At 33.1% G+C, this 23,468-nt stretch overlaps 15 protein-coding genes and 2 non-coding genes across 17 annotated transcripts; 9 read left to right on the forward strand and 8 right to left on the reverse strand.

The window, feature by feature from the left end:
* Positions 1-449: 449 nt before the first annotated feature.
* On the forward strand, positions 450-2,301 carry NEPG_00898 (uncharacterized protein; the record flags this gene model as incomplete). Its single annotated transcript, XM_013203273.1, has 1 exon — positions 450-2,301. Exon 1 carries the CDS (start codon positions 457-459, stop codon positions 2,299-2,301), a length of 1,845 nt encoding a protein of 614 aa, XP_013058727.1. The 5' UTR covers positions 450-456.
* Positions 2,302-2,595: 294 nt separating this feature from the next.
* NEPG_00899 (uncharacterized protein) lies at positions 2,596-5,511 on the reverse strand (the record flags this gene model as incomplete). Its single annotated transcript, XM_013203274.1, has 1 exon — positions 2,596-5,511. The coding sequence occupies one exon, from the start codon at positions 5,509-5,511 to the stop codon at positions 2,596-2,598; it is 2,916 nt and encodes a 971-aa protein (XP_013058728.1).
* A 30-nt stretch (positions 5,512-5,541) lies between these two features.
* Positions 5,542-5,613, reverse strand: NEPG_02694. Its single transcript has one exon. It is a non-coding gene; the product is annotated as a tRNA-Trp (tRNA).
* A 407-nt stretch (positions 5,614-6,020) lies between these two features.
* Positions 6,021-6,185, forward strand: NEPG_00900 (uncharacterized protein; the record flags this gene model as incomplete). Its single annotated transcript, XM_013203275.1, has 1 exon — positions 6,021-6,185. One exon carries the CDS (start codon positions 6,021-6,023, stop codon positions 6,183-6,185), a length of 165 nt encoding a protein of 54 aa, XP_013058729.1.
* Positions 6,186-6,241: 56 nt separating this feature from the next.
* On the reverse strand, positions 6,242-6,616 carry NEPG_00901 (uncharacterized protein; the record flags this gene model as incomplete). The annotated part of the gene is made up of 1 exon (XM_013203276.1): positions 6,242-6,616. The coding sequence occupies one exon, from the start codon at positions 6,614-6,616 to the stop codon at positions 6,335-6,337; it is 282 nt and encodes a 93-aa protein (XP_013058730.1). The 3' UTR covers positions 6,242-6,334.
* Positions 6,617-6,653: 37 nt separating this feature from the next.
* On the forward strand, positions 6,654-6,726 carry NEPG_02695. The gene has a single exon. It is a non-coding gene; the product is annotated as a tRNA-Arg (tRNA).
* A 373-nt stretch (positions 6,727-7,099) lies between these two features.
* On the forward strand, positions 7,100-7,981 carry NEPG_00902 (uncharacterized protein; the record flags this gene model as incomplete). The annotated part of the gene is made up of 1 exon (XM_013203277.1): positions 7,100-7,981. The coding sequence occupies exon 1, from the start codon at positions 7,265-7,267 to the stop codon at positions 7,979-7,981; it is 717 nt and encodes a 238-aa protein (XP_013058731.1). The 5' UTR covers positions 7,100-7,264.
* NEPG_00903 (uncharacterized protein) lies at positions 7,687-9,144 on the reverse strand (the record flags this gene model as incomplete). Its single annotated transcript, XM_013203278.1, has 1 exon — positions 7,687-9,144. The coding sequence occupies one exon, from the start codon at positions 9,142-9,144 to the stop codon at positions 8,305-8,307; it is 840 nt and encodes a 279-aa protein (XP_013058732.1). The 3' UTR covers positions 7,687-8,304.
* On the forward strand, positions 8,979-9,542 carry NEPG_00904 (uncharacterized protein). Its single transcript, XM_013203279.1, has one exon. It carries the CDS (start codon positions 9,150-9,152, stop codon positions 9,504-9,506), a length of 357 nt encoding a protein of 118 aa, XP_013058733.1. The 5' UTR covers positions 8,979-9,149; the 3' UTR covers positions 9,507-9,542.
* A 429-nt stretch (positions 9,543-9,971) lies between these two features.
* Positions 9,972-12,845, forward strand: NEPG_00905 (uncharacterized protein; the record flags this gene model as incomplete). The annotated part of the gene is made up of 1 exon (XM_013203280.1): positions 9,972-12,845. The coding sequence occupies one exon, from the start codon at positions 9,972-9,974 to the stop codon at positions 12,843-12,845; it is 2,874 nt and encodes a 957-aa protein (XP_013058734.1).
* Positions 12,846-13,252: 407 nt separating this feature from the next.
* Positions 13,253-13,741, reverse strand: NEPG_00906 (uncharacterized protein; the record flags this gene model as incomplete). The annotated part of the gene is made up of 1 exon (XM_013203281.1): positions 13,253-13,741. One exon carries the CDS (start codon positions 13,739-13,741, stop codon positions 13,253-13,255), a length of 489 nt encoding a protein of 162 aa, XP_013058735.1.
* Positions 13,742-14,024: 283 nt separating this feature from the next.
* Positions 14,025-16,045, forward strand: NEPG_00907 (uncharacterized protein). Its single transcript, XM_013203282.1, has one exon. The coding sequence runs from the start codon at positions 14,300-14,302 to the stop codon at positions 15,218-15,220; it is 921 nt and encodes a 306-aa protein (XP_013058736.1). The 5' UTR covers positions 14,025-14,299; the 3' UTR covers positions 15,221-16,045.
* Positions 16,046-16,187: 142 nt separating this feature from the next.
* Positions 16,188-16,818, reverse strand: NEPG_00908 (uncharacterized protein; the record flags this gene model as incomplete). Its single annotated transcript, XM_013203283.1, has 1 exon — positions 16,188-16,818. One exon carries the CDS (start codon positions 16,816-16,818, stop codon positions 16,264-16,266), a length of 555 nt encoding a protein of 184 aa, XP_013058737.1. The 3' UTR covers positions 16,188-16,263.
* Positions 16,819-16,928: 110 nt separating this feature from the next.
* Positions 16,929-17,576, reverse strand: NEPG_00909 (uncharacterized protein; the record flags this gene model as incomplete). The annotated part of the gene is made up of 1 exon (XM_013203284.1): positions 16,929-17,576. The coding sequence occupies one exon, from the start codon at positions 17,574-17,576 to the stop codon at positions 16,929-16,931; it is 648 nt and encodes a 215-aa protein (XP_013058738.1).
* A 1,524-nt stretch (positions 17,577-19,100) lies between these two features.
* Positions 19,101-19,538, forward strand: NEPG_00910 (50S ribosomal protein L32; the record flags this gene model as incomplete). Its single annotated transcript, XM_013203285.1, has 1 exon — positions 19,101-19,538. One exon carries the CDS (start codon positions 19,101-19,103, stop codon positions 19,515-19,517), a length of 417 nt encoding a protein of 138 aa, XP_013058739.1. The 3' UTR covers positions 19,518-19,538.
* Positions 19,539-19,766: 228 nt separating this feature from the next.
* Positions 19,767-21,127, reverse strand: NEPG_00911 (uncharacterized protein; the record flags this gene model as incomplete). Its single annotated transcript, XM_013203286.1, has 1 exon — positions 19,767-21,127. One exon carries the CDS (start codon positions 21,125-21,127, stop codon positions 19,784-19,786), a length of 1,344 nt encoding a protein of 447 aa, XP_013058740.1. The 3' UTR covers positions 19,767-19,783.
* A 760-nt stretch (positions 21,128-21,887) lies between these two features.
* Positions 21,888-22,807, forward strand: NEPG_00912 (uncharacterized protein; the record flags this gene model as incomplete). Its single annotated transcript, XM_013203287.1, has 1 exon — positions 21,888-22,807. One exon carries the CDS (start codon positions 21,888-21,890, stop codon positions 22,794-22,796), a length of 909 nt encoding a protein of 302 aa, XP_013058741.1. The 3' UTR covers positions 22,797-22,807.
* Between the last annotated feature and the right edge of the window lie 661 nt (positions 22,808-23,468).

Below are 23,468 nucleotides of genomic sequence, written 5' to 3' on the forward strand. Positions count from 1 at the left end.
CCTTCTCTTCTTTTCATATTCAATCAAGTTGTATATTTATAATTACTGCCATATAATTAAGAAATAGAAGATGTATACGCGTATAATACAATAAAAAATTATATTCATAATAGTATACTGAGTATTTACTATATTTTAATAAGAGCAACTAATTATATTAGCATATAATACTTTATACACTTAGATTGTGTAATACTCTGAAATATCACACATTAATCCATAATTATATCTATATTTATACTCATTCTCAATATATTCAATATAAATCATATACTATAATTACTTAATTGATATTCCTATAAAAATGCTAAAAATTAATTTATTTATCACTTTATATTTCTTAATTTTAATAATTTCGGATTATTTAACTATTATATAACCCGAATAACAATAAGAGCATAATTTAAACTATTTATTTATGAAAATATTTAAAAATACAGCAAACAAAAGGAAAGAATGAATATTGGATGTAAATTATTGTCTTGCTCTACTGAATCACTTATTAAAAAAGATGATAGTATGTGGTGGTGGGAAGGGGCCCCGCTGTTTACTACTGGATATCTTATTAAAATATTATATAATGGAAAGAAAGTAAAGTATAATATAGAAGAAGCCACGTTTAATTTAACCTTTGAGTGCATTCAGGATGTGAAAATGGGAATATTAGAGATATTTATTATAGAAGAAGGATTCTTAAGAAACCAGTTAGTTGGTTATACATTTAAGAAAGTTGAAGATTTACTGGAGAAAAAGAAGAATTCTGTTCATTATTTAAAACTGTTTCCTACAAATGATCCAATAAGCAGTTGGATATATAGCAAACAGCCTCGTAGGTATGACTTCATTCCTAAGGATATGGAGATGTATCTTGCTCTATCTGTTGTAGAGATTAAAACTATAAAAACATTAGAGAAAAAGAAGCCGTCCTTTTTATGGGCAGGGTTTTTAAAGAATGAAGCAATTGCTGGCCGTATATTTGACTTGCAAGAAGCATTTCAGTTTCTGTTCAGAGACATGCAAAACATTTCAGAGTTTGTTTATGGGATGAGAGAATTATTTTTGTATTATGGGAAGATGGATAAATTAGAATTTAAGTATGTGCCTAAATATAAAGGACTAGAAGAAAATCTAGGGGTATTTGACAAGATTAAAAGTGTTTTTAAAAAAAGAGATCCTGTTTTGCATAGGCTTAAATATTCAAAGCAGCTAAAGGAAGAGCTATTGCAGGTGGGCAATCCGTATAAATGGCATGTAGAGAAACAAGAATTTTATGACTTTCATTTGAATATGTACAGGTATGCGATATCACCATACGGGCATGCATTTCTTAATTTTCACTCACTAATTAATGTAATAGACAACAAGATTGTTGGATGTAAGTGCATTTACTGCAAAACCCCCAAAATAAATGCAGAGGAGAAGTTTTTCCACCTATTCTCTGGCATTCCATACACAGATATTGTACATGAGGCAAGTAAATACTTGGAACACGTGATATTCATGGACAAAATAGAAGGAATTCTTTATATTACATTTAAGGGAACGCTCCATAGCAGAGAAGCACTGATAGATATTGATTATAAATATCATAAATACAAGAACAATCTATTTCATAGGGGGATATTTAAAGAATCGGAGAAATTTATCAAAGAAAAAGAAAAGGCAATTGAAGAACTAATGAAGAAATATGAAATTAAAAAAATACGGCTAGTAGGGCAGTCCCTAGGCGGTGCTTTGGCCATGCTTGTATGGATGTTTATTCGAGAGAGTTCTTTGCTGTCAAAATATACTACATCTTGCATTGCATATTCTCCCCCACCAATTATAAATAACCCAAAATGGTTTAAAACCCTTATAGGAAATAATCCAGAAAACAAAATAACTGTTTTGATATATGGAAATGACATTGTACCGACCTTGTGCTTTGGGACCGTTTTTGAGCTGCGGCTTCTAGCCACACATTTTTATGCTATAAGCGTATCTAAACATAAGAACAAGGAAAAGTACATACATGCACTACTCCGCAAGTTGAAAAAGAAGGGAATGGAAAAGCTTTATATTCCAGGAGATATTTATAAAATAAGGCACACAACAGATACTCCCAGTACATTTTTAGTCAGGAAAACACATTGGTCTGAATATAATGCAATAAAATTATGGGCCAAAGCGTTTATCCACCATACACCAGGGGCAATGATAAACTCTCTCCAAAAATCATTAAAGTACTTTTATGGAAGTGGAAACCTAGATAATTCAGAAAAGAATGGACTTGATAATGAGCATATACATATTAATAAATAAATATAGTGTATACTATAATTAATACTCATTATCAATGCGTTATTTAAAATCATAAGGCATTGGGGGGCATGTCTTTATATTTGCATTGAGCAGCTTGTCTATGCATGAAGTTGGATTTATTAAGGAGTTTGCATGTGTACTATATATCATACAAACATGTAATTGATTTGTTTTTTGTGGTTTCTTCATATTTGAAGTGTATACGATTCGTAGTTTTTGTATTTTATAAAGCGCCGTAGAGATTGGTTTATGATGTAATTCACGATGAAAAGTTCTGATATAATGCAATATTTATTACACAACAGGTTCACTATCAATTGCAGTAAGTTCTTGATATGGGGCCTGCTTTCTTCTTAAAAGGCACGCAGTTCTTTCAACAAGCAAACCGCACATGGTCATATACATAGCGCACATATAGAGCGCAGGTGATGCAAATACTTCAAACCCAATATCCACACCAACTATTATGATAAAGAATACTGCAGAGACAAACAGCGCCAAAAAGGAGTAAATCACAAAAGACTCTGCAGAGAATATGAAGTATATAACTGTGGATATGAACAGGCATAATGAAAAGAAGCAGCTTACCACAGAATGGCTGCCCAGTTCACCGCCAGCGCCCATTACGTCAATTGATCCAAATAAGCTGTACACTACAATAAATGAGGCTACTCCGTATAGTACCCCTCGTAAGAACGAGTCCATAATTGACTTATTTAAACACTCTCTTCTGAATAGCCCCATTTCAACCGAGAGCGGTGAAGTTAGCATTGCATTAAAGAATAGAAGGAAAAGAGAAGACGGCGCCATAGACCCAGAGGCCCCAACTATTCCCCCATAAATGCACTGGCACACAGCTACGCATACGCTTTTGAATATAAAGAACAAAAACACATTTCTTAGACGGTTTAAAGCCACTGGGCCATGGTATAGAACTAGCCTTCTAAGTGCACTGAACGATGGGATTGATAGGTCTGCAGAAAGAGATGGCCGATTTGACTCAACCCCGCATACACACACTCCAATATCTGCCTCTTCAATCATTCCAATATCATTTTCACCATCTCCAACACTTAGCACAATATTCCCTGCTACTCTTAGCATATGCGCAATTTTCTTCTTTTCCTCAGGAGAGCATCTAAAAATTATTAAGGATTCTTCTTTGAGTGTTTCTGAATCATTTCCTGTAAGACTGCATATTTCTTTGCCTGAAATTGCTTTGCTACTACGAGGCATACCCGATAATAGACCACATGACACAGCGCTTTCTTTTCTGTCTCCTGTCACCATCCAAAGATTAATTCCTTTGTTTCTAATTGATTTAACTGTTTGTTCCACCTCTGGCTGCAGTGCATCTTCAAGGTATAGTGTTCCTGTATATTTTGAAAGCTTTTCGCACTCTAGAATAAAGTCTATTGGAAGTGAAATTGGTTCACTGCCGCTACACTCCATATTCTCTGCCATATCACTCTCATTCTGCTCGCTGTTTCTTTCAAATAGTTCTATAACTCTGTCTATGCTCTCTGGCAAATTATCATCTGGGTCTTCCCTATTTGGGTTTTCTTTGCAATGCACTGCAGTTCTTTTTATGTCTTCTATACTAAGCTCAGCGCCTGCCATGGCCAAAGTTCGATACTCTCCTCCTATTTTTACTGCAGAGTCATTAGGCACTACCTCATCTGAGCCTTTGGTTAAAAGGAATATCTTGCCATCCACCAGTACAATAACAGACATTCTTGCTATTGCTGGAGAGAATGGGAGTACCCCCAATATTTTAGCACACACTTTCCTGCCATTAAGAGACATAATCATTCTGTCATTTTGGTTGCTGAGTAACTCCATCTGCGTGCTCTTGAAATACTGCAGTGCACATACTTCTTCCTGGGATGTACCTATATACTCTCCATTTACTATACATACAGAGTGGCAGAGAAGCATTGTCAGAATACTTACCATGCACATGTTATGATGCAATGGATCTGCATTCTCTTCTATTAGCATCGGAGTGTCAGATCCCGGCAGCTGGACCCCCTTTAACTTCATTTTATTTAAGGTAAGTGTTCCTGTTTTATCAGACAGTATATGAGAAACTAGCCCAATGTCTTCTAATACACCGTGTGTGTTACAAGTAGTCTTTTTTTCATTGTAGTTCATGCTCCTGTCGCTTTGTATAAATATAGAGTATGATATTCTAAGCCCATCTAGTGTGACAAACAGAGAGAGCGGTATTAAACTACTGAATATAAGAATGTTAGAGGTAAGTGTTCTCATACCATCTCCCATAATAGAGATAGTCACCTCTCCGAGTAGCCACTCTCCGTGTATCATAAACCAGCATGCACTTATAACTGATATAAATAGCAGAATGATATATGCAACTATTATGTATATGCTTAGCCTAGAGATCATATTAATAAAAATAGATCCTTTAATACGAGAAGGTGTAGAGTTCTTTTTTTTGGCTCCCAGAGATAGTCCAACCGTTGTAATGTCTGTGTATATAGAAGCGCCCATAGGAATAAAATTCTTTTTTGTAATAGGAATAGTAACTGCGCTTTCCTCTGTATCTGTGTGTGCATCTGTGCTGGGCAGCCTAACTGTCAGATCTCCAGAAAGAGTCTCTGGATCATACTCAGCCCTAATTATATCGAGTGCTAGAACTTCATCCTGCGCCAATATCTCCGTGTTTACTAGTTTAATTGGCGCCTGCTTTAGTTTTAGGGCACTCTCCCCATCTATTGCACTAGTCTCAATGTATATCTGCAATGTTTGGCCTCTGTTCTCATCTGAAGTCTCTGTATACGCAGCCAAAATTAGCACATCCACAGGAATAGGTTCATTCTTGGCAATAATCAGCTTTTCCCCCACATTTATGTCTTCTCTGAATATTTTTACGTATTTGCCGTGTCTTATGGCTCCTGTCTCCTTTTTATTGATATTCCTATCTAATTTATATTTTTTAATTTCATTTATTCCTGTCTTTAAAATGCTCGTGCAAATGTAAAATATAATACACAATATATAAGAAGTCTTTGAAAAGGGAGTTAAATTTGGCACCATCACGATACAACAAAGAATAACAAAAAACAGATTGAATGTTTTTGTCATTTCCTTCGCAAGCCTTGCAGGAAGAAACGTAAAAAGCGTGTATGACGTGGTCGAAATCGCATTTGTTTTATGGCAGAAGTGCTTTGGAGTTTGCACTTGCATATAATTAAAAAATAAAAATGCGAAAAAATATGACCCAGGAGAGACTCGAACTCCCAACCATTCGATCTGGAGTCGAAAGCGCTACCTTTGCGCCACCGGGCCCCACACAAATTTATCCAAAAAAGTGATTCAACATATACATTGTCTATAGAGAACATAGAAATAAGCCAAAATATCATATTTGCTGGAGTTCTTTATTATATACTGAGAAATACCTAGAGCCAATTAAAATAATAAAGCAGGCTGAGTTATTCTATTTAAGGGCATGTAAATCTACAGAATATTTATATTATATACAGAAATAATCCCAAATTCAAAATAATTTATATAATAATATGGAGTAGTTTATATAATAAATATACCCTTGGATTTATCAGATATATAAATAGAATGTAATTAGTTATTTTATATAATATAGCCTCAAATATATTTTAGTTAAATCCAATCAGGTCCTCTGTATTTATATACTTTCTGTTGTATAAACACTAAAAAAAGCAAAAAATATAATTATGAAAGAAACAACAGGAGGCAGCTCAAATACAATAGAAGGAATGTTAAGTGAGTTTGATTTAGGATTTTTATATTCTAAGAGTAAAGTGGCTGATGAGCTAATTAAAAGCATTCCCACTGTAATAGAGTACAACAAGCATATAGAGCACTTAAGAAGAAACTAGTTTATATTTATTTATAAATATTATTAGAGTCTTATTATTTTATATAATGGAATGTATTATGTATTTGGAGTGTTTCGGGTTGGACGGAATAAAGTGTCTGTGCACACATTAATTCTGTATTTATTAATATTACTCCATTGAATACTTCTTTACTTCTTTTTACTTTGTTTGTTTCTACTTTCATTTACAGTGATAAATACTATTCCATTGGTTTCTTCACTGCACACTACACACTTAGTTGACTGAGTAATAAATCCTCTTGCGCATGTATAGCAGAAGAAGTGTTTGCATACTGTTACGCACTGTGCAGAATCATTGCATAAAGTGCATGTTTCTTCTTCTATTATAACATTTTCAGTCTGTTCGTGTGCAGCCTGTGTGTCTTCTAAGCATTCCTCTGTGGCTTGGCTCCTCTCATCTGTATTATTCATGGGAATAAAAATATGCTTGGAATATTATTCAGTGTAGGTCCTGGTGGCGCAATTGGCAGCGCATCTGACTTCTAATCAGGAGGTTCTGGGTTCGAGTCCCTGTCAGGACGTTTTTTTGCGTCTCTGAATACGCGTATGTGCATGGTATGTTTTCCTATGGTTTCTTCTTTTGCTTATAGTACTAATGATGGCAGTGCATAAAATATAAAATACTACTATACGCATGGATTTTATCTTGAATATGTTATCCCGAAACTTACAGATATTTTTGTCTACTGCTTATTATGTTGGAATATTCCAGGGTACTTAGTGATTATTTCAGGTGGTTCAGGTTTCAGGGCACTTGGCGCCTCTATGATTGTTTATTTTATAATTTACTTGAGAATATTTTGTATTTACATTTCTGACAATATTTTTATTTTATCTTATTTAAATTCTTCAATATAATATTTAATGTGTACATGATCTTCATTAAAAATAGACAGACACACTCATAATTACTAGAGAAATTTATAATTTTGTAAGAGAATATTCTAATTACACTACATTATTGTACCAGTTAGAACTGCATGAATATAACTGGATATAGATAATTTGACACACTGTTTTACACATTCGGGTTATATTTGGTTTTATTTGTGGGTGGTAATGCGTAACTTAGACACTTTTCTTCTTTTAACAGCGGGGGCACTTACAATTTTATGCTTGGCAGTTGCATATTCTGCTTGCATTGAAGAAAAAATGGATAAAGACAGTTTTATTTTCTTTGTTCTTAACAAAACATGTACGTTTTTACTCTTCTCAAAGGGCATTCTTATTGAAAAAACGATTTATCAGAAGTATTCCATATATTTGACAATATACACCATGATAGCCTGCATATATCTGAGTCACATGGAAAAGCTGTCTGTCTCTCCAATTTCAATCATAATAGCCGTTGATGGAACAAGCCTTTTGTTTATACTGCTTGGTATACATAACATCCATAAAGAAAGACAGCTAAAAAGCGCACTACTATCGGGCGAGCTAGAGATTCTACACTACACATTAGGTAAAACAAATGAAATATTGCTTTTTATTTCGCAGTTTGCATGCTTGGTATATATTATGTCCACAAATTATGTTTTGTCTAAAATAGTAGTTGTTCTTTTCTTGCTACATACATTCTATAAAGAAAACAAATATCTGCCGTATACAACAGGAACAGTTGTTGCGCTAACATTCAAAGACATTGTTTTATGCGCTTCTATAAGTAATATTACTCTTTTTATTTCCTCTGCTATTACACTAGGCTTTCTTATAATTAACAACTATCTAGCTTGGAATATAAAGAGAGTTTCTGTTAAAAGAACTTCTATTGAATAATTTACCGATCTAGAAGGCGCCTAAATATTTTATATCCATTTAAATTGTAAATTAAACTATTCTATATACTTATCTAATATTTATCTTTAGAATAATCAGTAAAATCTTCATTTTCGGGTTATTTCCAATATGGCTTTTTTAAATAATAAGCAAAAATATTTTTAGCGGCTATTGCTTCTATTGTATAAATTTCATATTTTCTTTGCCACACTTTCGAATTATTACTAGTGTATGCACTCATTAACTACTGCACTCGGTATCTGTGTATAAGTAGATAGGAGCATATTATACCATACAGGTGTGCTTATAGGGCTGCTACTTGATTATTCAAATGCATATACCTTATAAATACAAGTATACTCTTTTTTGCCATGATTAGACTTTATTCTAAACACTATTCCTGTACATTTTGTTGGAGGGATTAAAAACTGCTGAAATGCGTCGCCCGGCACTTCGTATTCAAATTCTCCCATACACACGTGGTTATTATTCACAATGCAATCAACAAAGAAAGACTTCATTGCAGAAGATTTGTTGTCATATGAAGGATGAATGATGCCGATCTTTCGAATTACTTTTTCATTTTTAAATGCAATTGCCAACTTTCCTTCAGACCCTTTAAAAGAGTAGCAGTGATATTTTGTGCAGACTCGGTCTATTGCCACCTCAGCCCCCAGGCCCTTCACTGAATTAAGCCATCCCTTCTTAACAAACGAGTCTGTTGTTAAGTCGTGTATGATTCTTGCGCCTTCTAAATAATCTGCAACATCTATCTCTCTGTGCTTGCTGTGCAGAAGGCTTTCCAGCTGATTTATCTTTTCTGTAAGAATATGATTTGCCTGTGCCATTGTTTTTATGTTTGTCTCACACTTATGATTCACGCAGTGGAAGAGATATCCAATAATAATACACATAATAGCTGACCAATAGAATGTTGCATATTTCAATAAATGAGGAGTCTTTTGCTTCTTTGCTGCTACTTCATCTTCCTCCTCTGTGCTAAGTGCATCTGATGCAGTGGTTTCATCTGAATCTTCCTCTTTATTCGTATTTATGGAATTTGTACTGCCTGCTGCTGCTGAGTTATCTACAGGCTGTGCTGTCTCTTTAATTCTGAATATTTCTTCCTTCTTCTGGATTCTTATAGGCCTTCTGTTTTCCATGAAAAATGAAAAAGAGAGAAGCTAAGAGAAAAATAGACTTGACGTCAAATATTCCCAGAATCGCCCAAGACAAGATATCCTTTCTTATTGAGAATATTTCAGACTATTCCGTTGATTATAATGAACTAATGGAAGAGTATGAGAACAAGGACACTTCCACAGAATATCTGTTTATGCTGCCAGAACACAATGACCCTGCGGTCTATCAGCTAATTCCTCTATTCTGTATCCACTTTGGAATAAACCTGTACCAAATAGATGAAAAGCTTAGGATAAAAAGCACTGCTCCTTTCTTTATCAGAGTCAAAAAAGGCGATAAAATGGTTGAAAAAGTTTCTGCAGCAGTTCAACTAGAAAAATAGAAATGTACTTTTTCTTAAAATAAATTAATTAATCATGGAGTATCTTCTCTTTTCTATTCTTTTCAGTAAGAATAATTATTTATACATTATAATTCAGTACAAACACTCTAAAATTTCTCCTTATATAATTATAATATATGCTAATGCATGAAAAGCAGATCATAGATTATATGCAGATAATATGGGATGCCACTCAGTTGAATATATACGCGGTGTGGTTCTACTAACTACTCTGTTAGAGACTCTATAAATAAAAATAGTTTTGTAATAGTGCATATTTCGGGCTAGATGATTTTTATTATTAAGATATTGATAGGGATGGATTGTGCCAGGAAAAATATAAAGATTGGTTGTGGAGAGCTGTAAATCTTATTTAGATGGACCTGCCAGAAAAGCAATCAGTCTGTAACAGAATTATTGTGAAACAGTGTTTGAGTCTTTAAATAAATAGAAGAGGTAAGTAGAATGCATATGTTAGATAGAAAATATATAGTACCTGAGGTGCAAGATCATTCTGAGCAGGCAGAGGCTATTGGGAATGATCCAAATGATTTGAGTAATCCTGTAGACGTGTGCCTAGACCGGCTAGAAGTAGTTCGAAGCCAACTGTCTCTGCCATCATCACCACAATCTTCGCTGGAGCTAGAGCTAGAGTCATTGTTTTTGAACAGTGATAGTAGAGTGGCAACTGAAATGGAGCGGATTGCAATTATTCTGTGCCGAATAGCCCATCGAATTATCCGGGCAGAAACACTATCTGAAACAGATTATTCAACACTTCTTCAGATATTTGAGCTTGGGCTATTCTTAGCGCAGTTTAAAGACCGGTGGCTGTCTCATCTGAAAAAAACCCGCATCATTCAAGAAAACAAGTGGGTAACAGAAAAAGAGTTTGTCACTCCGGGCCCACTGCTTTCCTCTGCTCGCGAGCTCATGTCTCTGGCGCAGGAATACATATTAAGACGGACTGTTATTACTGGAAACAGGTGTGACTTATGCGCATATGCACTTGCTAATATTGGTGGCATATACGCACCAAGTCTTACACTACTGCTTAATAGTAATACAAAGAAACTAGAAATAGAAGAGAGTAGAGAGGAAACAGAAATGTATGATGATTCACTTGTGCTTAGCGCAGATGTTAAACAGTTGCCTTTGGACTACTTTTACTTTTTGCTTTATAGCCTAACAGACACAGCACAGGAAAAAGCAAAAATACTTACAAAATGGGTGACAGAAATGGGGGATACTCTGGATTTAACTCCTCTATACCTCCCGTCTATAAATATATTAGAATACTGCAAATTAGAGATGCAGAAGATAAGAAGCATAGATGATGCCATTGAGATTGTACGAGCGGCAAACTCACATGCAATTATGTGCAATGCATCAATAATTATAAACAGCCACAGAAAGGGGAAGCTACCAACTAAAGAGCTATCAGAAATACTTATAAATACATACACAAAGGAGAATTATCAATGCACAATACAGATTCTTCAGAACATTGCAAAGTATAGCCCGGTTGCTGCAGAATCTCTTACCAAGTCCTTGATTATTATAGGAGGAGCAACTGAACTTGCTCCATACTTCTTTAAAACATCATTTATCATAGACAGAGACTATGCAGAAACAAGCATAATTTGTGCGGAGCAGATAGACTGTATACCACAAGAAATGCTACGGCTTCTTTGTGACAGCGACTATTTTAAACTGCTATGTGAGGAGAAAAAAGTGTTTAAAGAGATAGTTAGAGTTATATCTGAAATCTGCAAAAATAAGTCGGTTAGTATAAAAAGCGGCGAAACCACAATTAAAACGGACTGGGATATCCGCAAGTTCTGCGGAAGAGTATTTAGTGTCCAGAAAATTACGATTGACTCGCTTGAGAAAGGGCTTCTTCTTATGCTTTATTTCCCAGACATGTCACTTTCTATAAAAAGAATAGTATGGTGTGAGATAGAAAAGAAGGGAGCTTACATGGTGTCTGAGCATGTTGACCGACTAATATCAGCAATTTATATGTCAAACGGGCTAGATATAAAGAAGAATAATACAGAAAAGGACCAGCGAAGCTCGATTTCTATTGATAGAACCAGATTTAGCAAGTGTGTTTCAGATGAAATAGATCATATTGTGGATGTTTTGAACCATTATAGAGAAGTTCCCTCTATACAAAGGCAGCTGCTTAAGCTGGCCAGATGTCTGGGGGTTTTCTCTATCCTTCTTACATCAGACCCCGATATGTTTACTATTAAGTGCATCCGCATGGAAATAAAAAGACTCAAGCCGGAAATACAAAAGCTCCAGGAATTTCTTATGCAGCTGAAGGAAAGGAACGAGCTGCACCAAGACGCCCACTGGTTTATACAAGCAAAAAAACAGATTTCACTGGGCAACTCGATTCGCTCGTTAAATTCCATTATGATGCAAGATGATATCCTCTACCTTCTGAACAATGAAGAAGACATCGTTTATCTTCTCAGATTAATAAGCAAGCGAAGTGTTCCCGATATATCAATGGCCTCCTGCTTAGTGGAGAAATTAGAAATAGACTGTCTAGAGGAGGAAGGCCTGGTTCTGGGTAATAAGTCATCAATTAGCGTTTCTCTACCTAACAAGACCAAAAAACTCACTGCTTATCTAATGCTAACACAAAAAGAATTCGCAGGAAGGCAGAGTGTGCTAAAGGCCATAGACACACACTCTGAGGTTGAGGTTTTTATTAGGGATGGTGTGCTAATGACCAGATATAAAAAAGTTCTTAAAAACAAGAACAACACAGTAGAAGAAGTTGAGTGCAAAGCAGAGTATACATCAGATAAAAGCACAAGTGACATCCCAAGTATAATCAACAGCCGAACTGGGTGGAGCCTTTCTATGGGAATAACTCTGTCTAGCAAACAGTGCAAGGTTGTAATAGGCGATGTTTCTATACATATTCCCCTTGGAATCAAGCCAACTGAACTAGTAATTGGCGAGGAATTTAAAGGGGTTCTTAAAAAGGCTCTTATTCTTGAAGAATCCTATAAAAATGACAGGATATCCAGCAGGCCAACCGATGTATACTATATTGAAAATTTGATTCCAATTGAAAGAGCATGCCAGTATTATAATAGATTTGGGCTGTTTATAAACTCAACAACTCCATATCATATAAATGGATCCTCAAAAGTAAGAATGATCAATGTGTTTAAAAGCGTTGGAAGCCAGTGGAGAGTAAGTGAAAGACTTTGCAGATATATTTCTAAACTATCTGCTAAGCATTATCAGATTGAAGAAATACTGCATAGTAATATTCTCCCTCCAAATACATTAACTGATTATTTGACTAAATAAAATTTAAATTGTTTAAAAGAAAACCCATTCACTTATATTTCATTTCTAATATGCACATGACAGAATTCCAAAATAAAAATAATTCTGAAATACAATTTATATAAAAAATGCAAATGATTCTTGATACTTACTATATGAAAGAATACATGCTACTATATTAGCAGAAAATTACTACTTTAATAATAATAGACAGGGGCTCTAATGTGATATAGACTGAAAGAATGGATAAAAATACGAATTAATAAAGATTCAATTATTATGAAAAGGTAAAAAGTTACACCATGTGCTGATAATATCACAGTAGATATAATTTATATATTTAACCACTTCTTAATTACTGTCTAACGCCATGATGTGATATTTAAGTAATTATATCTGTGTATAAACAAAAGAGAAAATTATTTAAACTATTTTCCATTTCTAACTTCGCATAAGGAATAGTGGTTTAGTGCGCTTTCTAGTACATCACTAGAAAAATTCTTTCTAAAATGTAGAACTTCTGCAGAATATAAAAGAAAAGGCGAATTTGTCTTAAAGACAGTAGTATCTGAGCACAGTATGACTATATCAGGAAAAACAGACTTATTTTTGGATATAAATTCAACTATCTCATTATATGGAACCTTTGTTTTAGATTCACCTATCATTTTACAAAACTTTGCATGATTGCTTTGAAACGTATCCTGATCTGTTTCTTGGACAGTTAATTTAATATCATGTGTTTTTCCTAATTTTTCAATTGTTTCCTTTGGAACACAACCATACATATTTATAATAAAGACCCATTTGGGCCTTTTAACAGACAAACACACTGCATTCTTCCTTTGTATGACTTTCTTAGAGAATAGTACTGTTAAAAACAAAGCCAATACTCCTGTAAATACTATAAGAAGCATCCGGCAGAAAAAATAAAACTATTATCAATAATTTAAGCACTGAATAAAATATAAATAGAAGAGAGTCTCACACGGAATAGTTAATCAAAACCACACTACAAAATCAATACATCTTTCGTTAAATTCATATATATGCCAAATTACTGATTCTTAAGTATTTCTGTTTAACTCGCTTGGCTAATATGAGCAATGTAGTGCCAAATAAAAGAAAGCTTAGCAGAACAAGAACCCCTTAAAACTATAAATATAGGGGAGAAATAAGAAAAACAAAAAAGGAAGAGTAGAAGAGAGTAGGGAAGGAAAAAGCTGTGAATAGCAGAAATAACAGAAAAAGCGAACTATAAATTTACATATAAAAACCACATTAAGCATTAGAAAATAATAGAAAGAATTAGATAATTATTAAAAAACATATCTTTAGAAGCCGTATATAATATATACAGCACAGTTATTTATTTAAAGTTTGGGTTATGCACACACGCATACTAACGTTATTTTGAATTATTTCGCGTTAAATTCAAAGAAACATAATCCGGCTTCAAATTTTTATTCTGCTATATGCGAGTACTTACAGAGAACGATGACAAATATAAATACAATGTATGGGACAAAGTAGAAATACCAAAGGAGTACAAAGAAGAAGCACTGCAGAAAATAGAGAAAGATAATCTAAAGGACTTTCAAAACTATGAGATAACATATGAGCCATGGGATATATTTTACAAGCGGTATAATAGGACATTTTTTAAAGAAAGACAGTGGATAAGTAAAGAGTACCCAGAGTTGTTAGTACACACAAATAGAATACTAGAGCTAGGATGTGGTACTGGAAGTACTCTTATTCCAATAATAAAAGAGAGAATTGATCACAAAAACGACTATCTCCAGGAAGATAAAGAGATGGGCAATGGGTGCGCTGTAGAAGAAAGAGAAAGCACAAAAGAAGAAATAATATTAAGTGACAAAGATATATCTAAGTGCCAAAACATTTTTGGTGTAGACTATTCGGCCACTGCGGTTCAGCTACTGCAGGAGAGGGTTCCTCAGCTAAAATCGCAGTTTGCTCCGAGTGATATTACTCAGCTAAAAGATGTAATGATAGAAGATCAGATAATTAATAGAATAGATATTATTCTTCTTATATACACATTATCCGCAATTCATCCATCATCATATCCCTCTATTTTCGCTTTAATGCATAAAACATTATCTCCAGGTGGGATTGTCATATTTAAAGACTATTACGAGATGGATTTGACTCAGCTACGGTTTAAAGAAAACCAAGTGCTATCAAAAAACTTCTATCAAAGAGGAGACAACACATATGTCTACTACTTCAGTAGAAAAGAGATTGAATCGCAAATATCCAATCTGTTTAGAGTAGTCAAATACACTGAAGATACAAAGCTTGTGGTAAACCGAAAAAAACAAAAAGAAATGTATCGGTGCTTTGTTGAGATAAAGCTAGAAAAAATATAAGATTGCAATGAAGACTCTACATATAAACCTCAAACAACCACCATTTATTGCCAAAGCCGGCAAACATTAGAATATACGATAGGTATCTTTTATCGTTAAAACGCCTATAAGTATTATGTTAATTATATATATTGGTTCTTAGCGATGATATTACTTCTTTTGGTGCAATAGAACAGTTAGTGTGATAGTAATCTATGTGTATGCATCATTTTTTCTATGCGCATGTGTGCAGGAATCATAAATCACGGGGGCAGAAACTATATAAGAGTTTCTGGAATGTAATAAATACGAAATTTAGTTATGAAATCTAGTAATGCACATTCAAAAAGAGAAGACAAAAATCAACTAGAGGCAGATATAGATATTACTTCCAAATCGCAGAGAGAAAAACAAGAAGAGAATTACAATGGATGCGACCCTGGTGGACTGGTGTGCTACAATGATTGGGCAGACTGCACTACCGATAGCTTGGTGATCCAAATACATAACACTGGAGTTTAAATTAGAAGATTCATGTACCCGGCTAATTTTTTGGAGATATGGCGGCTAGGCAGAGAAGACAGAGATGATGCAAACCGCTATCTATTGGAAGAATGCGGCAGACTGGACAAACAACTAGCCATTATCCGGAGCTTTAAGAACCAAGACCACAGAAAAGTAAATCTAAACCATAGGAGAAGTAAAAGGAAATATCCATATAAAATAGAATAACTATATGTTATTGCTGGTTTGCCAATACAGCCAAAACAAACACTGCACGAGTTTTCTTGATAGCACAATACTCAAAGTAAATTATATTTATTCGTCTGTAATAAAATAATGTTTATAAAGCAAAATTATCTACTATATTCAATATTTTATACAGTATGAAGCATTTTGAACTTAAATACTGATTTGTGTTGTATTCTGTAATAATAATCTATGTGTTATACAAATATAGCCAATTCAAAATAAAATTTATTTAATGCCTATGTTATATTATGCCTATTTGTATCTATGCAATAATTAATAGAGTATAAAATGATGAATGTGATAAATATAATTTAATCATCGGCAGGAATTATATTATTAAAAACAAGAACAAAATATATAGTCTTAAAGATTAAAATAAATACAATGAAACCAAGTAAACTATATATAACTGATTCGGGGCGATTTTCAGCTGGCGCTGGATCAATCCTTTCCTTACCCCAGTTTAATATTTTATCTATACTCTGTTCTATATATTTTGTTGCTGTAATGGGCTTTGAAATGGGCACAACTTTTTTTTCTGGCTCTGTTTCTGGTATAGTTCTTGATTGCGTATTATAAATAGATTGCAATAGTTTCTTTCTGCACTGAGAGGAAACATAAATAATATCTTCGGTTTTAATATATTGATATATGCCGAATAAAAATCCTATTATGTAGTTTTTTTCAGACAAGAAATCATTTTCCATCTCCCAAGGATATTGTATATATTCGGCAATCTGATTTATCCAATCATCATCAGAGATTGAAAACTTACTACTGAAGAATGGATAAATTAAATCAGTAAATGAACAGATAGGATATTCTTCTGTGGCAATTGATGGGATCATAAGAGGACATTCTATCATATTTAGCGCTATTCTTGCAATTTCTCCTGCTTGTTTAAAGTAAATAAGTGATTTAATATCATCTAAATTTAATCCGAATGTCTTAAAATTACAAGATTTCTCACTATTATTTATATCAAATCTAGAAATGCTCCTACGTGTTTCTCTAATATCTCCTTTACACGAATTATTCTATAAGTACCGGATGAATCTTTTTTAAATAGCTCATTCATTTTTCTACAAATATATTCGGCAGAATTTACATTATGGTCTAAATCGTTATTTATAGTTGGGTCTAATGTGAGTAATTCCGGATTAGTGTCAAGATATTTGTTTACAGCAAAAGAAAGATCATCTAAAACATAGTTATATACCATCTTGTTTAATAGGAGCTGTGATATATGGTTATTCTCCATCAGTTTATAATAGTCTTTAGTGTTTTTTATACCATTTACTCCGCTCATTATAACATTTGTGTTCTCTAGTGCAGAAAAAACTATTTCATCAAATCCATCGAGTGTGGTTATGGTGTCTATAGAATCAATATACGCTATTACTTGTGCCAAAAACACTGATCGATATAAATTTTTCATTTGTGGGTATGTCTGTTTCTTTGTCGATATTTTTTTATTATCATATAGAGACATGATTTTATTAACCAGCTCCCATGCCAACTGCTTTTCCTCAGATTTAAATAAACTTACCGGTTCTTTTTCTTTTGGGGGTTCTGGCTCTGTATTAATTTGTAATGATTCTGCTGTCTTTCTATTTAATTCCATTAGTAGAAAATTTTCTGTTTACTAAAAGTTTTCATAATCCTATTTATAATTCAATTACACACATAAAGGTTTATAAAAAGATAGGTATAGATTAGATGGCTTTAAGAAGTAAAGATATGTAAATTATAGCCATTACTTAATTCATACCAGCAACTATAAATTTAGCAATGAATTTTATGGTTTAGTAATTGATATGCCGTGATGCACTATATTTGTAATATACTAAAATTTTTCTATTGAATTAAAGCAATACTTATATACTTTATGCTTCATTATTTCTATATTATGCTTTCATGTCTTTATTAGGCTTAGTATAAGATTCATATATTGTTGTATTTTGCAGTATATATATGATAATAGATTTTATCAGAGGATACCTTAATTCATGAATTAAATATTTTCTGTCATCATTTAGACAACCAGACAAATACTTTTCCTTTAAGTATTGACTCATTTGTTATATCATCAGAATTATTGAAAATCCTGTAGTGGTTTATATGAAATTACTAATACATGCACTAATACAATCCGGATAAAGTGTAGAATATTTCGTTTTCATCACCAAACCTTCTAGATTTTCTGCCATTCTTTTTGATAATTTTCTATATTCAAATGTCCTTTGCCTTTTATTATACACTATTATCTTTTCTCGAATATACAATACAAAATAATAGACATAAAAATAAAATATTGCTTTTGTGTTATATTATAGTTGCTTCCGCTTCCTTTGAAAAAATTTCTAGTGCATATATTTAGTATTCTATTTATTATTTTATTATACTATTGGCATAATTTATAAATAGATCATTTGCATTGGTATTATTTAGCGTGTGGAGTTTCTATATATTAAAATTTGTGTTTATAACCAGAAGCCTGTCTTGTCTGGATATTTCATGGTTAATTAACAATTAGATAAATTGCAGTTTAAATATATTTCTAGTAGTTAATAGATAATTATGCAGATATTATGGGCTATTGCCAGTTTCTTATTATTTTCTGTTAAAAATAAAATAGTGCTGGTGTAAAGTATCATAGTAATGCATAGACATATTTCCATAAAACAAACCAGTGTTATATATAATAAAATTAAGTTTTTAGAACAGTCTTCTCATATAATACTGTGTATAAAAACCATATAATACCCTATAAATTGCAATTCATGGATAGACTAAATTATATTGATGAACATTTTATATTCAAATTATTAATATAACAGCAGCAATTTTATAAGAAAAGCATATAAATAGGCGTCCTTTATGTATTCTATTATAAATAATAGACTTATACGCACTATAAATATTAAATAATTGCTCTGTATAATGATATTATACATATTTATTACTTAGAAATTGCTGCATGAAAATGATTATTTGCTTATGTATTTAATGCAATGGCAGCATATGGAATGTTTTTCTGTTCTTTTTTATTGGCGCCAGCATTTACGAATTCTTGCTATTGCATCTATTTTAAAGAACCAGCATTACTTATAAATTTTTTAATTATTTTTAACCCCAGACAAGAGTAATGCAGGACTTATTAACGACTACTCCATTAGTCAAATTCATAGCAGTAAAGAAGACAAACAGAAAGTTCAACCGATTCCAGAGTGACCAGTTTAAGAGATTAAGCAAGTCTTGGAGAAAGCCAAGAGGTATTGACAACAAAGTAAGAAGAAAGGTAAAGGGTACTATGGTCATGCCAACTGTTGGATTCAAGGCCGACAAATTAGTAAGACATCTTCTTCCAAACGGATTTAGAAAGGTCATAATCCAGAACATAAAGGACTTAGACGCACTTATTTCTCTTAACAGAGTATACTGTGGAGAGATTGCCCATGCAGTTGGTGCAAAGAAGAGAATAGAAATCGTAAAAAGGGCTGCAGATCTAGGAATAGTGCTTACAAATGGAACTGCCAGAATAGCTGCTCAGAAACTTGACTAAATAATCTGAGTACCATAAAGTGCACTTATCTTGCATAGACACTTCTAAAAATAAACTGATTTCTATGTTCACATGACATTCTTTCGAATATTTTACCGTTCAACCAAATAAAAGCCCGGAATTTCTCGCGCGGATTATACTAACTATATATATTATATAAGGCTTCTTTTGAATATATTATGTGAATAGATGCGAGGTTTTATAGAAATTCTAAGATCTGCTGTTTTTCTTAATTATATGTGATTACCATGTGATATATATTTATTTTAAGTATTAGATACCCTAACAATCCATTCTTCTTCTGTTCTTTCTAGGCATATTATCACAGTGTTGGCATCTATATCCTCTGGTAAGCAGTTAGTATACACATAGTCAATTGGCGGGGTTCCTTTATGAGTGATTTTTTGCGAAGTCGCACTATTATATTCAGTTGAAACTGTTAAATTCTTCATTTTTTGGTAGTGAAGAGATGGTATTCTGCGTCTTACTAGATAACTGACTAGGTCTATACACGCTTCTGCATCTATTATTGAAGAGTGCTCTGTTTCCTGTATTTCCTTGTTTAAATAGGTTGAGCAAAGGGATTTCAGCTTGTACCGATGGTGTGTTTTGCTATTAAACAGCAGCGATGTGTCAATAATATTTTTGTGAAATACATTCATTGCCAGCAAATCATGGGATATTGAATGGCCTATAAGAATTGTGTTCTTTCCTATTATTTTTGATAAGTCATAAAGCATTGCATCATATGTTATACACCCACTATGCGCTGAGTCCTCTTCATTATCTTTTATATTCAGTCTTTTGGCAGCAATGTATTCACACGTGTTACAAGTACACTTCTTGTCGTACGTACTTTCAGATATTCCTGTTATATCTGATATATAATCGGCAACCTTCCCTTCTGGTATAATGATTTGATCGTAAACTGCTTTTTTATACTTGTTTACTACGCTTATTCTAGCTAGCTCGCATCCTATGTCAGTTATAACCATTTCACAGTCAATTGCTAAAATGCAGTTCTTTGTGCGGTTTTTAAACATAAACATTTTTTTGCCATTAATCATCGCTACATCGCAGTATGGCTTTTCTTTATTTGTTGAAGTATTTTCAACTTTTTCTACTTTTAATGGCTTCAAAGTAGCTATCTGCGGAAGAATCGACGGCGTGCCGTATCTTAAGTAAAACGCGCTTTTCTCAATCATAGGAATGGTGTATAGCCGATGGTCTATCCCTTCTGTGTATATGGAATTGAGGTCCTCTGTAAGAAACATTGAAATATCTTCTTCCTCCATCATTTCCCCCGCTATTTGATCAATCTTATGCTGCTTTGGTGTTTTTTCTCGAATAGAGTGCAAGTATATAGGAATGTCTTCTGGCAGTGGATATTCCTTAAGAGCTACTTGGTAATTGCCCTTTCTCTTATTTTTGTCCGCATAGGAAAGGCACGACTCACTAATAATCACAAGTATCCTTTTTATATCAGATGTATTGAATTTGTTTGTAATTGGCGTGCGGGGTTTTCTGAGTCTACATGCCGTTATAAACGCAGCGAGCTTTTCTAAACTAATTTGGTCATGTTTCTTATAGGATATCTCAAGCAAACTCATTTTATAGAAAAATGAGAAAATATTAAATTATTTATTAGCCCAACCCCTTATAAGCCAAGCTCCTACAAATATATATTACTTACTAAAACTGAGCCCATGAAATTATGCAATAAAAATTAATATTAAATCTCAGGAATATTTACAGAGATAAATGTTACTTTAATCAATTCTGCTTACAATAAGACTATAATTATTTAAAAGACCTGGCATACAGAAGTATCGATCATAAAATATACCATGTGTCTTATATATTCTATCAACTGTATATATTTACATTAGACCCAACAAACATACACTATTTATATAAATTGCCTTGTTGATAGTTCTATTCATATTAAGCTGTTTTCTGCTTTTCTGTTTTTATATGCCGTTCTCTTTCTTATGTATCCCTTCTTTATTCTATTTCTATTCTTATTTTTAGTCTTTTGCTATATTTCAGAGTATTCCAATTTATATCACATATAAAACTATCTAAACTAAATAAAGGAACAAGAAGAAATATAGAATATAAACACTATTTTGTTTGAACTAGCAGATGCTATAGAGTGTTTTTAAATGATTTTAGTTATTTTTATGTATAATATTAAAACTACCTTTTGTATTAATTATATTGCTGTTTTTGTATATTTATGTTTTTGCCGAGAAAGAATCTTTTAGATCTCTGCTGTGATATTAATTATTTTGCTTATTATCAATATTACTATGTTTAGAAATGAACTTAATTAATTGGCATATATATACATAGAAATATTTATTTTTTATGAGCAATACGCCCATTTGGCTTCTGAATGGAACTTCAAAGGAAGTAATTCTTAAATCTGTATTAAAAGATATTAATGCAATGGTGCACTATGACGATATTCAAAATATTATCCAGAGCGCATCATTTGCCACTCGTGTGAATTATCTAACAAAAGTATCAATTATTGTGTTTTTGTTTCTTAGAAGTAAATCTATACCCATTTTAATAGAAGATGTATTGATATATTGCAATCTAAATCGGATTGCATTCTTGTCTCTGCTTGTTAAGAACAAGGGGATAGTTTCTAACTCAACAGTATCGATAGAATATGTTCTAAATGTTTTAGATAGAATTTATTCTTTGTTTGATCCGGAGATCACTCTTACATATGACTACATAAAGGAAAAGGTGCTTGTTCTTTTTAATAGCACTTATTACCACAACAAGTCTCCACTGACTTCTATTTTAATTCTGTCTTTTTATAACGACAAAAAAAAGTTGACAGAGATAGTTAAAGAGCACTATATTAGCATTACAATGTACAGCGTAAATAAAGAAATAACCCGAATATCTCAAATAATTAAAGAAAAAATTAAAGAGAAGAGAGAAATATTAAATGAAAATATAGATAATAGAAAAGCAGAAATGCGTGAGGACCTAGAAAATCAAGAGCAGATAGATCTGGATGAAAACAGCTGTATGGACGGAGTATCAACTGCGTATGGTATTTTAAAACAACAACAGGAGAGAGAGAACAAGATAGACCGGGCGATAAGTTTGTATAGGAATGGGATAGGCACTAATAATAAATATGCAACCGATTATGAGGGCTTATTAATAGAAGGGATGGTTCGGAAAGGGTATAGCAAAGAAATGATTATGAGTCTGACACATAAAGGGCTTGAGTATTGTTGTAGATATAAATAAATCTCACAGGGTATATAATGTAGTATAAATCAGTTAAATTAATAAATAGTTATATAGTATAGAAGCTAATAGAAGATTATCTATCTGTTAATTATAGCTTAAAGGTTATAAAAAGATTAAATAGAAATAGAAAAGTGATTTTCTGTTATTTCTACGCGATTTATACCTGGCGTGTTTGCTTCTCTACTTATATATGCATTTAATATTTTTATTTCAGATTTCTTCATATTCATTCTTATATCCTTTATTTAAAACCAAAGTGTATACATAAATAGTTTTAAAGTTGAAAAATACACCTTTATTACAAATTGATGCGATCCGCCTGGAGATAGGCGCACTATCTCAAGTATCGACAGACAGTTTGGTCGATGCACTTCTTGGGGGGAAGTTACCCAAACACGCATGGAGGACTCTGTTCCGGGACTATCCCGAGACTAAGGCCCAGTGCGTAGACCGTAGCGTGAGTACTACTCGCGCGGTGGCACGTTATCTCAGTGCCATCATCCCATTGAGGAGTGACCGTATAAAGTCCTACTTTATAAGCCACGTTCCTCCACCCCTAGCAGTCAAAGACATTAACTTGTTACGGCCGCCCTAGGGGCACGAGGAACGGCTTAGAGAGAATAGGAAGAGAGTGTGTGGCGCTCGACGTCCATCCGTTTGAGGCCCCTC

Source organism: Nematocida parisii, assembly GCF_000250985.1.
Source record: "Nematocida parisii ERTm1 unplaced genomic scaffold supercont1.2, whole genome shotgun sequence".
NCBI classification, from domain to species: Eukaryota; Fungi; Microsporidia; genus Nematocida; species Nematocida parisii.

Excerpts from the sequence above, each read along its gene's own strand:
- NEPG_00904 (XM_013203279.1), top strand. The coding sequence starts at position 9,150 with ATGAAAAAGAGAGAAGCTAAGAGAAAAATAGACTTGACGTCAAATATT.
- NEPG_00907 (XM_013203282.1), top strand. The coding sequence starts at position 14,300 with ATGCGAGTACTTACAGAGAACGATGACAAATATAAATACAATGTATGG.